Below are 16,378 nucleotides of genomic sequence, written 5' to 3'. Positions count from 1 at the left end.
GGCCTGGAAGAGGGGCAACTGGGACAGAATCCAGTGCCCCGACTGGGACTAGAACCCGGTGTGCAGGCGCCGCAAGGCGGAAGATTAGCCTAGTGAGCCGCGGCGCCGGCCCCAGACTGCCTTTTCAGTGTTCTATTAGTCATCACAGATCAGGGAGAACATATGGTATTTGTCCCTTTGGGACTGGCTTATTTCACTAAGTATGACATTTTCCAGATAAATCCATTTTCTTGCATCTCATTTTTTTTTACCACTGTGTAGTATTCCATATAGTACATATCCCATATCTTTATCAAGACTTTAGTTGACAGGCATTTAGGTTGATTCCATATCTTAGCTATTATGAATTGAACTGCAATAAACATGGGGTGCAGGTAACTCTTTTATTTGCTGATTTCATTTCCCTTGGGTAAATTCCCAGGAGAGGGATAGCTGGGTTATATGGTAGGTCTATATTCAGATTTTTGAGGAATCTCCAAACTGTCCTCCATAGTGGCTTTTCTTTTCTTTTTTTAAGATATATTTATTTATTTGAAAGGCATAGCACACAGAGAGAGGAGAGGCAGAGACAGAGAGAGAGGTCTTCCATCTGCTGGTTCATTCTCCAATTGGCCCCAATGGCTGAAGCTGTGCTGATTCAAAGCCAGGAGACCTCCCAGTCTCCCACGTGGGTGCAGGTGTCCAAGCACTTGGGCCATCTTCTACTGCTTTCCTAGGCCACAGCAGAGAGCTGGATTGGAAGTGGAGCAGCCGGGACTTGAACTAGCACCCATATGGGATGCCGGCACTGCAGGCAGTGGCTTTACCCGCTACATCACAGCGCTGGCCCACAGTGGCTTTTCCAGTTTACATTCTCACCAGCAGTGGGTTAGGTACCAATTCCCCCACATCCTTGCTTGCATTTGTTTATTGATTTCTGTATAAAAGCCATTCTGACTGAGGTGAGGTGAAAGCTCACTGGTTTTGATTTTCATTTCCCTGATGGCTAGAAATCCTGGGCATTTTTTCATGTGTTTGTTGGCCTTTGGATTTCCTCTTTTAAAAAATGTCTGTTTAAGTCCTTTGCCGATTTCTCTCTCTCTCTTTCTCTCTCTTTCTTTCCTTCTTTCCTCCTTTCCCTCCCTCCCTCCCTCCCTCCCTCTCTCTTTCTTTCTTTCTTTCTTTCTTTCTTTCTTTCTTTCTTTCTTTCTTTCTTTCTTTCTTTCTTTCTTATTTATTTATTTGCTTGAAAGGCAGTTACAGAGAGGCAGAGAGAGAGAAAGAGGTTGTCCGTCCACTGGTTGTTTACTCCCTAGATGGCCCCAAAGGCTGGAGCTGTGCTGATCCACAGCCAGGAGCCAGGAGCTTCCTCCAGGTTCCTCAAGTGAGTGCAGGGGCCCACGCACCTGGGTCATCATCCACTGTTCTCCCCAGCCATAGCAGAGAGTTGGATCGGAAATGGAGTAGCCAGGACATGAACCTGCGCCATATGGGACTCCAACATCACAGATGGTGGCTTTTCCCCCTATGCCACAGCACCAGCCCCCATTTCTTAATTGAGTTGATTGTTTTTTGGTTGTTGAGTTTCTTGATCTCTTTATATATTCTGGTTATTAATCCTTTATCAGTTACATAGTTTGCAAATAATTTTTCCCATTCTGTCAGTTGCCTCTTCACTTTCCTGTTTCTTTTGCAGTACAGAAACTTCTCAATTTGATGTAATCTCATATGATAATTTTTAATGATTTATTTATTTATTCAAAGATCAGAGTTATACAGAGAGAGAAGAGGCAGAGGGAGAGAGAGAGGAAGGGAGGGAGGGAGGGAGGTCTTCCATTCACTGGTATACTTCCCAATTAGCTGCACAGCCAGAGATGAGCTGATCCGATGCCAGGAGCCAGGAGCTTCTTCCAGGTCTCCCATGTGGGTGCAGGGGCCCAAGGACTTGGACCGTCCTCCATTGCTTTCCCAGGCCGTATCAGAGAGCTGGATCAGAAGTGGGGCAGCCAGCACTCGAACCGGCCCCCATATGGGATGCTGGCACTGCAGGTGGCGGCTTTACCCACTATACCACAGAGCCGGTCCCTCTCATTTGTTAATTCTGGCTTCGATTGCCTGTGATTCTGGGTTCTTTTCTAAGAACTCTTGCCTGTGCCAGTATTTTCTGGGGTTTCCCCAATGTTCTTTAAAAAATTTGATGGTGTCAGGAAGTAGATTTAGGTCTTTAATCCATTTTCAATGGATTTTCATGTAAGGTGTAAGGTAGGGGCCCTACTTCATACTTCTGCACGTGGAAATCCAGTTTTCCCAGCACCTTTTATTGAAGAGACTGTTCCAAGGATTGGTTTTAGCTCCTTGGTCAATATATGTTGACATATATGTTGGTTGTAAATACATGGATTGAATTCTGGCATTTCTATTCTGTTCCATTGGTTCATCCATCTGTTTTTCTACCAGTACCCTGCTGTTTTGATTATAACTGCCTTGTAGTATGTCTTTTTTTAAATTTACTTATTTGTGAAGAGTTACACAGAGAAGGAGATGCAGAGAGAGAGAGGTCTTCCATCTACTGGTTCACTCCACAATTGGCTGCCATGTTCGGAGCTCTGCCAATCTGAAGCCTGGAGCTTCTGGGTCTCCCACATGGGCATAGGGGCCCAAGGACATGGGACATCTTCTAATGCTTTCCTAGTCCACAGCAGAGAGCTGGATTAGAAGTGGAGCAGCTGGGACTCGAACTGGCTGCCATATGGGATGCCAGTACTGCAGGCTGTGGCTTTATCTGCTACATCACAGTGCCAGCCCCATTGTAGTATGTCTTAAAATCTGGTATTATGATGCCTCCATCTTTGTTTTTGTTGTATATGATTTCTTTAGCTATTTGGCATCTCCTGTGTTTCCATATGAATTTCAACATAATTGTTCTATGTCTAAGAAGAATGTCATTGGTGTTTTTATTGGTATCATACTGAATCTGTAAATTGCTTTCAGAAGAATGGACATTGTAATGATATTGATTCTTCCAATCCATGAACATGGAACATTTTTCCTTTCTTTTTGTATCTTCTATTTCTTTCTTTAATGTTTTGTAATTCTCAATATAGAGATCTTTGACTTCCTTGGTTAAATTTATCCCAAGGTATTTGATTTTTTTTGTAGCTATTGTGAATGGGATCAGTCTTAGAAGTTCTTTCTCAGCCATGGCATTGTCTGTGTATACTAAGGTTGCTTATTTTTATGAGTTGATTTTATATCTTGCCACTTTATCAAACTCTTCTATGAGTTCCAATAGTCTCTTAGTATAAACTTTTGGATCCCCTATATATAGAATCATGTCATCTGCAGATTGGAGTAGTTTCACTTCGTCTTTCCCAATTTGTATCCCTTTGATTTCTTTTTTTGCCTAATGGTTCTGGCTAAAATTTCCAGGACTATATTGAATAGCAGTGGTGAGAGTGGACATCCTTGTCTGGTTCTGGATCTCAGTGGGAATGCTTCCAACTTTTTCCTATTCAATAGAATGCTGGCCTTGGGTTTGTCATGAATTGTCTTGATTGTGTTGAGGAATGTTCCTTTTATACCCGGTTTGCTTAGAGTTTTTATCATGAAAGGGTATTGTATTTTATCAAATGCTTTCTCTGCATCTATTGAGATAATCATATGGTTTTTGTTCTTCAGTTTGTTAACGTGATGTATCACATTGATTTGTGAATGTTGAACCATCCCTGCATACCAGGGATAAATCCCATTTGGTCTAGGTGAATGATCTTTCTGATGTTGGATTCAATTGGCCAGAATTTTGTTGAGGATTTTTACGTCTATGTTCATCAGGGAAATTGATCTGTAGTTTTCTTTCTCTGTTGTTTCTTTTTCAGGTTTAGAAATTAAGGTGATGCTGGTTTCATAGAAAGAATTTGGAAGGATTCCCTCCCTTTAAATAGTTGTCAATAACTTGAGAAGTAGTGGAGTTAATTCTTCTTTAAATGTCTGATAGAATTTAGCAGTAATCCATACAGTCCTGGGTTTTTCTTTGTTGGGAGGGTCTTTGTTACTGATTCAATTTCCATCTTGGTAATGGATCTATTTAGATTTTCTGTGTTTTCATGCCTCTACCTAGGTAGCTTGTATGTGTTGGAAAATCTATCCATTTCTTCTAGGTTTTGCAGTTTGTTGGCAAACAGCTCTTTGTAGTAATTGCTAATGTTCTTTTTATTTCTGTGGTATCTATTGTTACATCTCTTTTTTTTTCACCTCTAATTTTGTTGATTTGAGTCTTTTGGTTAGTTGGGCCAGTGGTGTGTCAGTTTTGTTTATTTTTTCAAAAAACCAGCTCTTTGTTTTGCTGATCTTTTGTAGTTTTTGTTTCGGTTTTATTGATTTCTTCTCTAATTTTAATTATTTCTTTTCTCTTCCTAGTTTTGAGTTTGGTTTCCTGTTGATTTTCTAGATCCTTGAGATGCATTGATAGCTCATTTATTTGGTGCTTTTCCAATTTCTTGATGTAGGCACCAATTGCTATAAAATTTCTTCTAACATTGCCTTTTCTGTATCATATATTTTTTGATATCTTGTGTTGTTATCCTGATTTACTTTGAGAAATTTTTTGATTTCTCTTTTGATTTCTTCTATGACCCAGTGTTCATTCAGGAGCATGTTGTTCAGTCTCCATGTGTTTGCATATGCTCCGTTTAATTTAAACACCTAGGAATAGTTGTGTGTTAATTAAAGAGTTCAACCAATGGTATTAAGTAGAATAAAAAATCCTAAAAGGAATAAAATAGTAAGTTGTTCCTCGATAGTCAGGACAAGGGCTGATCAAGTCATTGTTTCTCATAGTGTCCATTTCACTTCAACAGATTTCCTTTTTGGTGCTCGATTAGTTGTCACCAATCAGGGAGAATATATGATATTTGTCCATTTGGGACTGGCTTATTTCACTTAGCATGATGTATTCCAGATTCCTCCATTTTGTTGCAAATAACTGGCTTTCATTTTTTTTTACTGCTGTATAGTATTCTATAGAGTACATATTCCATAATTTCTTTTTTTTTTTTTTTTTTTTTTTTTTTTTGACAGGCAGAGTGGACAGTGAGAGAGAGACAGAGAGAGAAAGGTCTTCCTTTTGCCGTTGGTTCACCCTCCAATGGCCGCCGCTGCAGCCGGCGCACCGCGCTGATCCTGGCAGGAGCCAGGAGCCAGGTGCTTTTCCTGGTCTCCCATGGGGTGCAGGGCCCAAGCACCTGGGCCATCCTCCACTGCACTCCCTGGCCATAGCAGAGAGCTGGCCTGGAAGAGGGGCGACCGGGACAGAATCCGGCGCCCCAACCGGGACTAGAACCCGGTGTGCCGGCGCCGCAAGGTGGAGGATTAGCCTATTGAGCCACGGCGCCGGCTCGACATATTCCATAATTTCTTTATCCAGTCTACTGTTGACGGGCGTTTAGGTTGATTCCAGGTCTTAGCTATTGTGAATTGAGCTGCAATAAACATTGAGGTGCAGGCAGCTCTTTTATTTGCCAATTTAATTTTCTTTGGTTAAATTCCAAGGAGTGGGATTGCTGGGTTGTATGGTAGGGTTATATTCAGGTTTCTGAGCAACCTCCAAACTGACTTCCATAGTGGCTTTACCAGTTTGCATTCCCACCAGCAGTGGGTTAGTGTCCCTTTTCCCCCACATTCTTGCCAGCATCTGCTGTTGGTAGATTTCTGTATGTAAGTCATTCTAACTAGGGTGAGGTAAAACCTCATTGTGGTTTTGATTTGCATTTTCCTGATGGCTAGTGATCCTGAACATTTTTTCATGTGTCTGTTGGCCATTTGGATTTCCACTTTTGAAAAATGTCTATTGAGGTCCTTGTCCCATCTCTTAAGTGGGTTGTTTGTTTTGTTGTTGTGAAGCTTCTTGATCTCTTTGTAGATTCTGGTTATTAACCCTTTATCTGTTGCATAGTTTGCAAATATTTTTTCCCATTCTGTTGGTTGCCTCTTCACTTTTCTATTTCTTTTGTAGTACAGAAACTTCTCAATTTGATGTAATCCCAAATGTTAATTTTGGCTTTTACTGCTTGTGCCTCTGGGGTCTTTTTCAAGAAGTCTTTGCCTGTGCCTATATCTTGCAGGTTTTCTCCAATGTTCTTTAATAATTTGATGGTGTCAGGTCATAGATTTAGATCTTTAACCCATGTTGCATGGATTTTTGTGTCAGGTGTAAGGTAGGGGTCATGCTTCCTGCTTCTGCACGTGGAAATCCATTTTTCCCTGCACCATTTATTGAATTGACTGTCCTTGCTCAAGGAGTTGGTTTTAGATCTTTGATCAAATATAAGTTGGCTGTAGACATTTGGGTTGATTTCTGATGTTTCTTTTCTGTTCCATTGATCTATCCATCTGTTTCTGTACCAGTACCATGCTGTTTTGATTATAACTGCCCTGAAGTATGTCCTGAAGTATGGTATTGTGATGCCTCTGGCTTTGTTTTTGTTGTACAAGATTGCTTTAGCTATTCGAGGTCTCCTGTGTCTCCATATGAATTTCAGCATCGTTTTTTCCAGATCTGAGAAGAATGTCTTTGGTATTTTGATTGGTATCACATTGAATCTATAAATTGCTTCTGAGAGAATGGACATTTTGATGATATTGATTCTTCCAATCCATGAGCATGGAAGATTTTTCCATCTTTTGGTGTCCTCTTCTATTTCTTTCTTTAAGATTTTGTAATTCTCATCATAGAGATCTTTAACGTCCTTGGTTAAGTTTATTCCAGGGTATTTGATTGTTTTTGTAGCTATTGTGAATGGGAATGATCTTAGAAGTTCTTTCTCAGCCATGGCATTGCCTGTGTATACAAAGGCTGTTGATTTTTGTGCATTGATTTTATATCCTGCTACTTTGCCAAACTCTTCTATGAGTTCCAATAGTCTCTTAGTAGAGTTCTTTGGATCCCCTAAATAAAGAATCATATCATCTGCAAAGAGGGATAGTTTGACTTCTTCCTTCTCAATTTGAATCCCTTTAATTTCTCTTCCTTGCCTAATGGCTCTGGCTAAAACTTTCAGTATCATATTGAATAGCAGTGGTGAAAGTGGGCATCCCTGTCTGGTGCCAGATCTCAGTGGAAGTGCTTCCAACTTTTTCCCATTCAATAGAATACTGGTCTTGGGTTTTTCATAAATTGCTTTGATTGTATTGAGGAATGTTCCTTCTATATCCGATTTACTTAGAGTTTTCACCATGAAAGGGTGCTGTATTTTATAAAATGCTTTCTCTGCATCTATTGATATAATCATATGGTTTTTCTTCTGAAGTTTGTTAATGTGGTATATCACATTGATTGATTTGCAAACATTGAAACATCCCTGCATACCAGGTCTGGGTGGATGATCTTTCTGATGTGTTGTTGCATTCTGTTTGCCAGAATTTTATTGAGGATTTTTGGGTCTATGTTCACCAGAGAAATTACTCTGTAATTCTCTTTCAATGCTGCATCTTTTTCAGGTTTAGGAATTAAGGTGATGCTGGCTTCATAGAAAGAATTGGGAGGATTCCCTCTTTTTCAGTAGTTCTGAATAGCTTGAGAAGAATTAGAATTAGTTCTTTAAATGTCTGATAGAATTCAGCAGTGAATCCATCTGGTTCTGGGCTTTTCTTTGTTGGGAGGGCCTTTATTACTGATTCAATTTTTGTCTTAGTTATTGTTCTATTTAGGTTTTCTGTGTCTTCATGGTTTGATTTAGGTAGGTTGTATGTGTTCAGGAATCTATCCATTTCTGATAGATTTCCCTGTTTGCTGGCATATAAGTCTTTATAGTAATTTCTGATGACTCTTTTTATTTCTTTGATGTCTGTTGTTACATTCCCTTTTTCATCTCTGATTTTATTGATTTGGGTCTTTTCTCTCCTTTTTTTAGTTAGTTGGGCCAATGGTGTATCAGTTTTGTTTATTTTTTCAAAACACCAGCTCTTTGTTTTGCTGATCTTTTGTAATGTTTTTTTTTTTTTTGATTCAATTCTGTTGATTTCTTCTCTAATTTTAATTATTTCTCTTCTCCTACTAGTTTTGGGTCTGGTTTGCTGCAGTTTTTCTAGATCCTTGGGATTCATTGAAAGCTCATTTATTTGGTGCCTTTCCAATTTCTTGATGTAGGCACCTATTGCGTAAACTTTCCTCTCAACACTGCTTTTGCCATATCCCATAAGTTTTGATATGTTGTGTTGTTATCCTCATTTACTTTCAGAAAGTTTTTTATTTCTCTTTTTAATTTCTTCTACGACCCAGTGTTCATTCAGGAGTATGTTGTTCAATCTCCATGTGTTTGCATATGCTCTAGGGATTCCTGAGTTGCTAATTTCCAGGTTTATTCCACTGTGGTCTGAGAAGAGGTATGGCATGATTTTGATTCTTTTGAATTTGCTGAGAATTGCTTTATGGCCTAGTATTTGGTCAATCCTAGAGTAGGTTCCCTGTACTGCTGAGAAGAATGTGTATTCTTTAAGTGTAGGATGAAAAGTTCTGTAGGTATCTGTTAGATCCATTTGGTCTATAATGTCGATTAAATCTGCTGTTTCCTTGTTGATCTTCTGTCTGGTTGATCTGTCCATTACTGAAAGTGTAGTATTGAAGTCCCCCAGTACTATTGTATTGGAGTCTAAGTCTCCCTTTAAGTTCCTTAGCATATCTTTTAAATAAACCAGTGCCCTGTAATTAGGTGCATATACATTTATAATAGTTACATCTTCCTGTTGAATTGATCCCTGAATCATTATATAGTACCCCTCTTTGTCTCACTTAAGAGTTTTTGTGTTATAGTTTATTTTGTCTGATATTAAGATGGTTGCGCCAGCTCTTTTTTGGTTTCTGTTTGCATGGAATATCTTTTTCTAGCCTTTCACTTTCAGTCTGCATGCATCTTTGTTGGAAAGATGTGTTTCTTGTAAGCAGAAAATAGATAGGTTTTGTTTTTTAGTTTATTCATCCAGTCTGTGTCTTGTAACTGGAGACTTGAGGCCATTTTACATTCAATGTGACTATTGATAAGTAGTGACTTTGCCCTGCCATTTTCCCAAAGATATTTCTAATATATTCTTTGAACTTCCTGTGATCTTTTACTGGGAGGTTTTCTTCCTTTACCTTCTTTTGTATCGATGGCCGTGTTTCTGTGTTTCTGTGTATAACACATCTTTAAGCATCTTTTGCAGGGCTGGATGAGTGGCGACAAATTCTTTCAATTTCTGTTTGCTATGAAAGGTCTTTATTTCACCTTCATTCACAGATGAGAGCTTTGCAGGATATAATATTTTGGGATGGCAGTTTTTTCTCTTAGTACTTGGACTATATCTTGCCATTCCCTCCTAGCCTATAGGGTATCTGAAGAGAAGTCTGCTGTGAGTCTAATTGGAGATCCTCTGAGAGTAATCTGACATTTCTCTCTTGCACATTTTAGAATCTTTTCTTTATGTTTCACTGTGGTAAGTTTAATTACCACGTGTCGTGGTGAGGATCTCTTTTGGTCATGTTTACGAGGGGTTCTATGAGCTTCCTGTACTAGGATGTCTCTGTCCTTCTCCAAACCTGGAAAGTTCTCTGCTAGTATCTCACTAAAAAGGCCTTCTAATCCTTTCTCCCTCTCCATGCCTTCAGGAACTCCTAGAACTCGAATGTTGGTTTTTTTTAATAGTATCCTGTAGATTCCCAACAATATTTTTTAGATTTCCAATTTCCTCTTCTTTTCTTTGGTTTGACTGTATACTTTCCTGTGTTCTTTCTTCTAAGTCCCATATTCTCTCTTCTGCTTCACTTATTCTGTTTTTAAGGCTCTCAAATGTGTTTTTCATTTGTTCTGTTCAATTATTCATTTCATTTTGGTTTCTCTTCAATATCTCAATTTCATGTTCTACTAAATTCCTCATTTCATTTTGATTCCTCCTTAAGATTTCATTTTCATGAGAGAGATTTTCTGTCCTGTCCTGTATGGATTTCTGTAGTTCATGCTTTTGTTTTTGGTAACTTCTAAATGTTTTTATAATAAATTTTTTGAAATCCGTATCTTGCATTTCTTCTATCTCATCATCTCATAATCTTGTATTGGAGTGTCATGTTCATTTGGGAGCATCATGATGTCTTCCTTGTTCCTGTTTCCTTGGTTTCTGCGTTTGTTGTTTTGCATTGTGGAGATGTTCTTTGGTTTCTTCTTCTTTTTTTTTTTTCCCACTGTGGCATCTTTTCTCATTATACTATGACTCTAGATTAAGTGGACTGTCTGCTTTTGGTGAATCTTTAGAGGCTTGTGGTGGATGTGGCCAGAGAGCTCTGTTCAATTCTTCAGGGCTAAGGGTGTGCCAAAGGTGACACACTCAAGTTTGGTGTGGTAAATCTTCTCTTTCTCTCTTTTTTTATTCAGAAGGGAAGTAATTCCCTTCAGCTGAGCTCTTCTTGATGGCAGTCATGCCTGAGCACTAGCCCCAGTGGACCACACAAAGGATCTGTGCAGTCCTCAGTATAAGCTCAGATTCCCCAGCAATGTCTCTCACCATGTAGCCAAAGCTGCCTGAATTTGTGGTGTCTCCCCCCGAGACTACTCATGTCTCTGCCACACTGTGAGTTCTCCCACACACCTTCAGTTTTTTTTTTTTTTTCACAGTCCCGGTTCATAAGCTCCACATATTCATTAGGTCTTAAGTCTCCTGTTATTTCTCCCCACCAGAGTCAGGTTTTTCTGTTTGGCTGAGGGTGGGCACAGCCCCGAGCTGGCGCAGCTGTTATGAATGTGCAAATGGTGCCTGCTCCTTTGTATCCCTCGCCTTTGTAAGGTGAGTGGAAATAGAGAATTGTGTCCATACTGCTCCCTTTTATTTTTTTTTCTCTCCTCTAGTTAGGCTGGTGTACTTTCCCCCATGGGGCTTCAAGCCTTGTTCCCTCTAGGCTCTTCCTGCCACATTTCTGCCAGTGTCTTGGGCTACTGCGGTTTTGCCTCACCTCCCTTTCCTGGGCTGGTGTGTAGACTTGGCAGCTGGGGTTCCAAGCCGTGGGCGCCCGTGCCCTCCACATAGGTCCACCATGTCCCTCTAATTCCAGAAGAGCTTCCTCTGCAATTTTTTCCCTAACTTCCCTGAGACTACAGTATCTGCACTTTTATTAAACTATCTTTTCCTGGACTATCAGTAAGCTCCCTCCCTATTCCACCATCTTGGAGCCCTCTGACATGTAGTTATTCGGGTTTTGTTTTTTAATCCATTCAGCCAGTCTGTGTCTTTTAACTGGAGAGTTAAGGCTATTTACACTCAAGGTGATTATTGATAAGTACTAACTCTGCCCTGCCAGTTTTCCATAAATATTCCTATTGTTTACTTTGGATGAGATTTCCTTCCTGTACCTTCTTCTTTAGTGATGACAGTGTTTCTTTGTTTCTATTTGCAGCATATCCTTATGCATCTTCTCAGGGCTGGAACGCTGGTGACAAATTCTTTGAATTTCTGTTTGTCATGGAATGTCTTTATTTTACTTTTGTTCATAAGTGATATTTTGAAGTGTATAGTATTCTGGGTTGACAGTTCTTTTCTCTTAAGACTTGGACTATATCTCACTATTCTCTCCTAGCCTCCAAGGTTTCTGATGAAGGGTCTGCTGTGAGTCTACTTGGAGATCCTCTGAATGTAATCTGGTGTTTCTCTTGTGCATATTTTAGAATCTTTTCTTTATGTTTTACTGTGGAGAGTTTGGTTACAATGTGTCATGGTGAGGCCGGCGCCGCGGGTCACTAGGCTAATCCTCTGCCTTGCGGCGCCGGCACACCGGGTTCTAGTCCCGGTCGGGGTGCCAGATTCTGTCCCAGTTGCCCCTCTTCTAGGCCAGCTCTCTGCTGTGGCCAGGGAGTGCAGTGGAGGATGGCCCAAGTGCTTGGGCCCTGCACCCCATGGGAGACCAGGATAAGTACCTGGCTCCTGCCATCGGATCAGCACGGTGTGCTGGCGGCCATTGGAGGGTGAACCAACGGCAAAAGGAAGAAGACCTTTCTCTCTGTCTCTCTCTCTCACTGTCCACTCTGCCTGTCAAAAATAAAAAAAATAAAATGTGTCATGGTGAATATCTTTTCTGGTCATATCTATTACAAGTTCTCTGTGCTTCCTGTTCTTGTATGTCCCTTTCTTTCTACAGATTAGGGAAATTTTCTGTCATTATTTCACTAAAAAGCTTTCTAATCCTTTACCTCTTTCCTCACCTTCAGGAACTCCTAGAACCTGTATGTTGGGTCATTTGATAGTATCATGTAGATTCCTGACAGTGTTTGTTAATTTTCTAATTTCTTTTTGTGTTTGGTCTGACTGTATGATTTTCTGTGCTTTGTCTTCTAAGTCAGATATTCTTTCTTCTGCTTCACCTATTGTGTTGTTAAGACTTTCCACTGCATTTTTTATTTGTTCTATTGAATTCTGCATTTCTAAGATTTAATTTTGATTTCTCTTTAAAATCTCAATTTTGTGGGAGAAATTTTCTTTCATGTCATGTTCCTTAGTTCGTGCCTTTGCTTCTGATTACTTCTAAGTAATCCTATGATCAAGTTTTTGAATTCCATTTCTGGCATTTCTTCAGTATCCTCATCTTCAAAATCTAGTATTGAAATGTTGTATCCTTTTGAGGGCATGATATTGTCTTTCTTATTCTTGTTTCTTGAAATGGTTGATTGTTATTTGGCATTTGTGGAGATACTCGTTGATTTCTTCTTTTTTTTTTTTTTCCTGCTGTGGTGGCTTTTATCTTTGGATTATGTCTGTCTGGATTAGTTGCATGTCTGCTTTTGGGAATACCTAGAGGCATGTGGTAGGTGTGGCCAAGGAGCTCTGTTCAGTTCTCCAGGGTGAAAGGTGTCTGTGGTGACACACCCAGGTTTTACGTGGAAAATCTCTCTCTTATTTTAGTTGTTTTTTATTTTTTTATCAGAGGGGAGGTTTGTTCTTGTCTATTGGCATAGCTTCACCTGAGCTCCTCACCTCAAAGGTGTCCAGTGCTTTGGCGCCTGTGGGTATATTATTATATACTTGAGCCCCAGTGGATATATTATTTCTGCTCTGCCACAAGGACGACACAAAGGATTTGTGCAGTCCTCAGTGTAAGTTCAGATTCCCCAGCAGTGTCTCTCCTTGGTAACCAATGAGCTCTGATCCTGTGGCGTCTCCCACAGTTACTGCCAAAAGTCCTGGCCACACCCCGAGTCCTCCCACACAGCCTCAGTGTTTTTACAGTCCTAGCACACAAGCTTCCCACAGTCACCAGCACCCAATCCCCTGTCTGTCCTCCCCACTAGACTCAGGAGTCTCTACTTGTCTGTTTGCTGGGCATAGGCACAAACTGGCACTGCTGTTATGTATGTCCAGAATGGCACCCACTCTCCATCAGCTTATTACAGGACGCAGTTGCAGAGTAATCAGGGAGAGAGAAACGTGCCCCCTACTTTGTTTTTTCTCCTCTACTTTGGCAAGTACCCTTTCCCCCAGGGACTCCAAGCCAGATCCCCTCTATGCTCTTCCTGCATCTTTTTCACCACTGGGTTGGGCTGCTGCAGTCTGGTCTCACATCACTCTCCAATGCTAATGCAGAGGCTTTCAACTGCTGGGTCCTAGATTTGTGTGTCCTTGCCCTCCACCCTGGTCCTCTGTGTCACTCCAATTTGCATAGTTTGCTCTGCTGTTTTCTCTCTAACTCTTCCCTGAGACTATATTCTTTCCACTTTTTTAAACCTATCTTCTCCTAGACTAGAGCAGTAAGCTCCCTCCCTACTCCACCATCCTGTAGTTTTGTGTCATGTAAAATTTGCTCATGCAACACAAACAGTATACTTAATTCTCATCACAGCTTTATTTCAAGGGTCCCTGTCAAATTGTATAATGGGAATACCACAGTAACTGATAACATGCTTAATAACCCCAGTAACTAACAACAATGTGGAATAATGCATATAACATTCATTATCCGTCACCCCCACAACATATACATTTCTGTGGGTTTTTTTAGTCAAGCAGTGGAGAATAGAGAAGAAGCCACAACTCTTGCGAATTCCTTGACCAGTTTTTCATTCCATATATCAGAGATGAATGTACAGTACAGGGGCTATGGCCAGTCTATCTGGTAAAACAGCAACATGTAAAGCAGGTAGGGAAGAAGGAGTATGATTTTTATCAATAGTGGTTCTAGAGTTTTGCCAAAGGAGGACCTATGAACAGTAATTTGGTGGAGGTAGGGGTTCATGTTGACTTGTTACCCAAGGTACCACAATTGATTTTAAACCTGCTGTTGGATATAAAACTTTTGTCCAGGTTGCTAAATTGAGTAAATAATATCTCTCCTGGATAGACCCAGTAATGTTACTTGACTGATTTCCTTTATCCAGTCTAAGAGCTTCTTTAAGCTTTAAGCTATTTTGAAAAATATGTGAAATAGACTTAAATATGTAAAAGTATCTCTTAAATTTTTAGAAGTCATATATTAGAAATTGAGTTGTGTATAGTAGATTGAATTATAATGTTTATGTCTTCTAAAAATATTTCTTTCCTTGTTTTTATTTAACATAGTTTAATGACTCTGTTTCTCAATTATTACTTTTTGTTTTCTTCTAGAGGCCACATTATCTTAGTTCCAGAATTTAGTCTTCCTCTGGAATACTACCTAATCCCCTTCCTTATCATAGTGGGCATCTGTCTCATCTTGATAGTAATTTTCATGGTAAGTAAATAAGCTTATAATTTTAAAAAAATACAGTATAGATGGATCTAAAAATATTGTATTGAATTAAAGAAGACTTATATAAAAGAGTACATATTGTGAGTTCCTTTATATGAAGTTCTGAAAAAGGCAAAAGTAATTTAAGTTGAAAAAAGTCAGAATGGTAATTGCTTCAGGGAAGGTGATGGACTTATTGAAAATGGTGTGGGGTAACTTGCTGAGAGAGAGAGATCCCATCCACTGGGTAGCTCCCCAAGTGTCTGCAATGGTAGGAGCCAGAAGCACAGTCATTGTCTCACCAGGGTGGCAGGGAGTAAACCACTGGAGCCTGCTGCCTCCCACAGTGCTGATTAGTAGGAAGCTGGAATCAGGAGCAGAGTTGGGACTTGAACCTAGGCACTCCAGTAGGGGTGGGCATTCCTACCAGTGTCTTAATATTTAGTTTTTAATTTTTAAAAGATTTATCTATTTATTTGAAAGGAAAGAGAGAGATAAACATATCTTCCATCACTGCAACAGCCAGATCTAGGCCTGGTCAAAGCCAGGGACATGAGCCTGGAATTCCATCCTGATCTCTAACAAGGGTGGCAGGAGCTCAAGTGTGTGGGTCATCTTCTGCTGCCTTCTCGGGCACATTATCAGGAAGTTGGACCAGAAGCAGAGTAACTGAGATTCCAGTTGGCACACTGATATGGGATGCCAGAATTGCAAATTGCTGATCTTGGGAATTTGTGTATTTCTCCTATAGGTTTGTTATTTTTCTAAGTGAAGTGTCTCCTAATGATAAATTTTACCTTAAATTATATTTTAATTGATACGTCAGCTTTTCTTTTGCTTAGTATTTTCATGGCATATCTTTATTTCTTTATTTTTTATTTGTGTCATTGAATTTTAATCTTCTAAATAGCATATGGTTGGAATTTTTTCCTTATACAATGTGATCTATTCCTGTAAAAAAACTGGTGAACTCAGGAGCGGGCACTGTGACACAGCAGATTAAGCTATCACAAGGGATGCCTGCATCCCATATCAGAGTTCTGGTTTGAGTTCCCACAACTCCACTTCCCATCCAGCTTCCTACTGATGTGCCTGGAAAGGCAGGAGATGATGATCTGAGTATTTGGGTCCCTACCATCCACATGGGAGACCAGCCTTGCCTGTTGTGGGTATTTGGAGAGTAAATCAGCAGCTAAAAGATCTCTCTCCAGTTCTCTATTTTAGTTGTTCTGTCTTTCAAGTAAATAAATAAATCTGTAAAAAAAAAAAAAGGTGAATTTAATAAGTTAAATTTATTATAGTCACATATTTGGAATAATTTCTATTTTGTATTATTTTTTCTATGTAAATGTAAATTATTTAAATTTTACTTTCTTCTTCCTGTTGATTGGAAAGCTTACATTATATTGCCCTTCTTTTATAGTTACTGTTAAATTCTGTAAATGAAGCATTTATTAAGGCATGGTTGGCATACAATAATTTACATGTATTTAAATTCCACAATTTAGTAAATTTTCAAATATATACATAAACACACAAAACAATGAAATCACCACTACCACAACCAAGATAATGAAATGTTGATCACCCCAAAATGTTTCCTCATACTCCTTGGTAATACTTGGTAATACTTTCATATCAATACTTGATTTAGTCAGCCTTTTGGATATTAATCATTCTAATAGGTGG

General features: G+C 39.6%; 1 protein-coding gene across 14 annotated transcripts in view; it reads left to right on the top strand.

Moving 5' to 3' along the window:
• RNF13 (ring finger protein 13) overlaps window positions 1-16,378 on the top strand; it is a 198,807-nt gene that overhangs the window by 149,149 nt on the left and 33,280 nt on the right. For all 14 annotated transcript variants that reach the window (XM_051818707.2, XM_008266322.4, XM_070072673.1 and 11 more), the window contains one exon: window positions 14,587-14,692. In XM_051818707.2, coding sequence (XP_051674667.1) covers window positions 14,587-14,692 — 106 coding nt within the window. The remainder of the gene's footprint in view (window positions 1-14,586; window positions 14,693-16,378) is intronic.

This window comes from Oryctolagus cuniculus, chromosome 4 (genome assembly GCF_964237555.1).
Source record: "Oryctolagus cuniculus chromosome 4, mOryCun1.1, whole genome shotgun sequence".
NCBI lineage: Eukaryota > Metazoa > Chordata > Mammalia > Lagomorpha > Leporidae > Oryctolagus > Oryctolagus cuniculus.
This window is presented reverse-complemented; position numbering and strand designations above follow the sequence as displayed.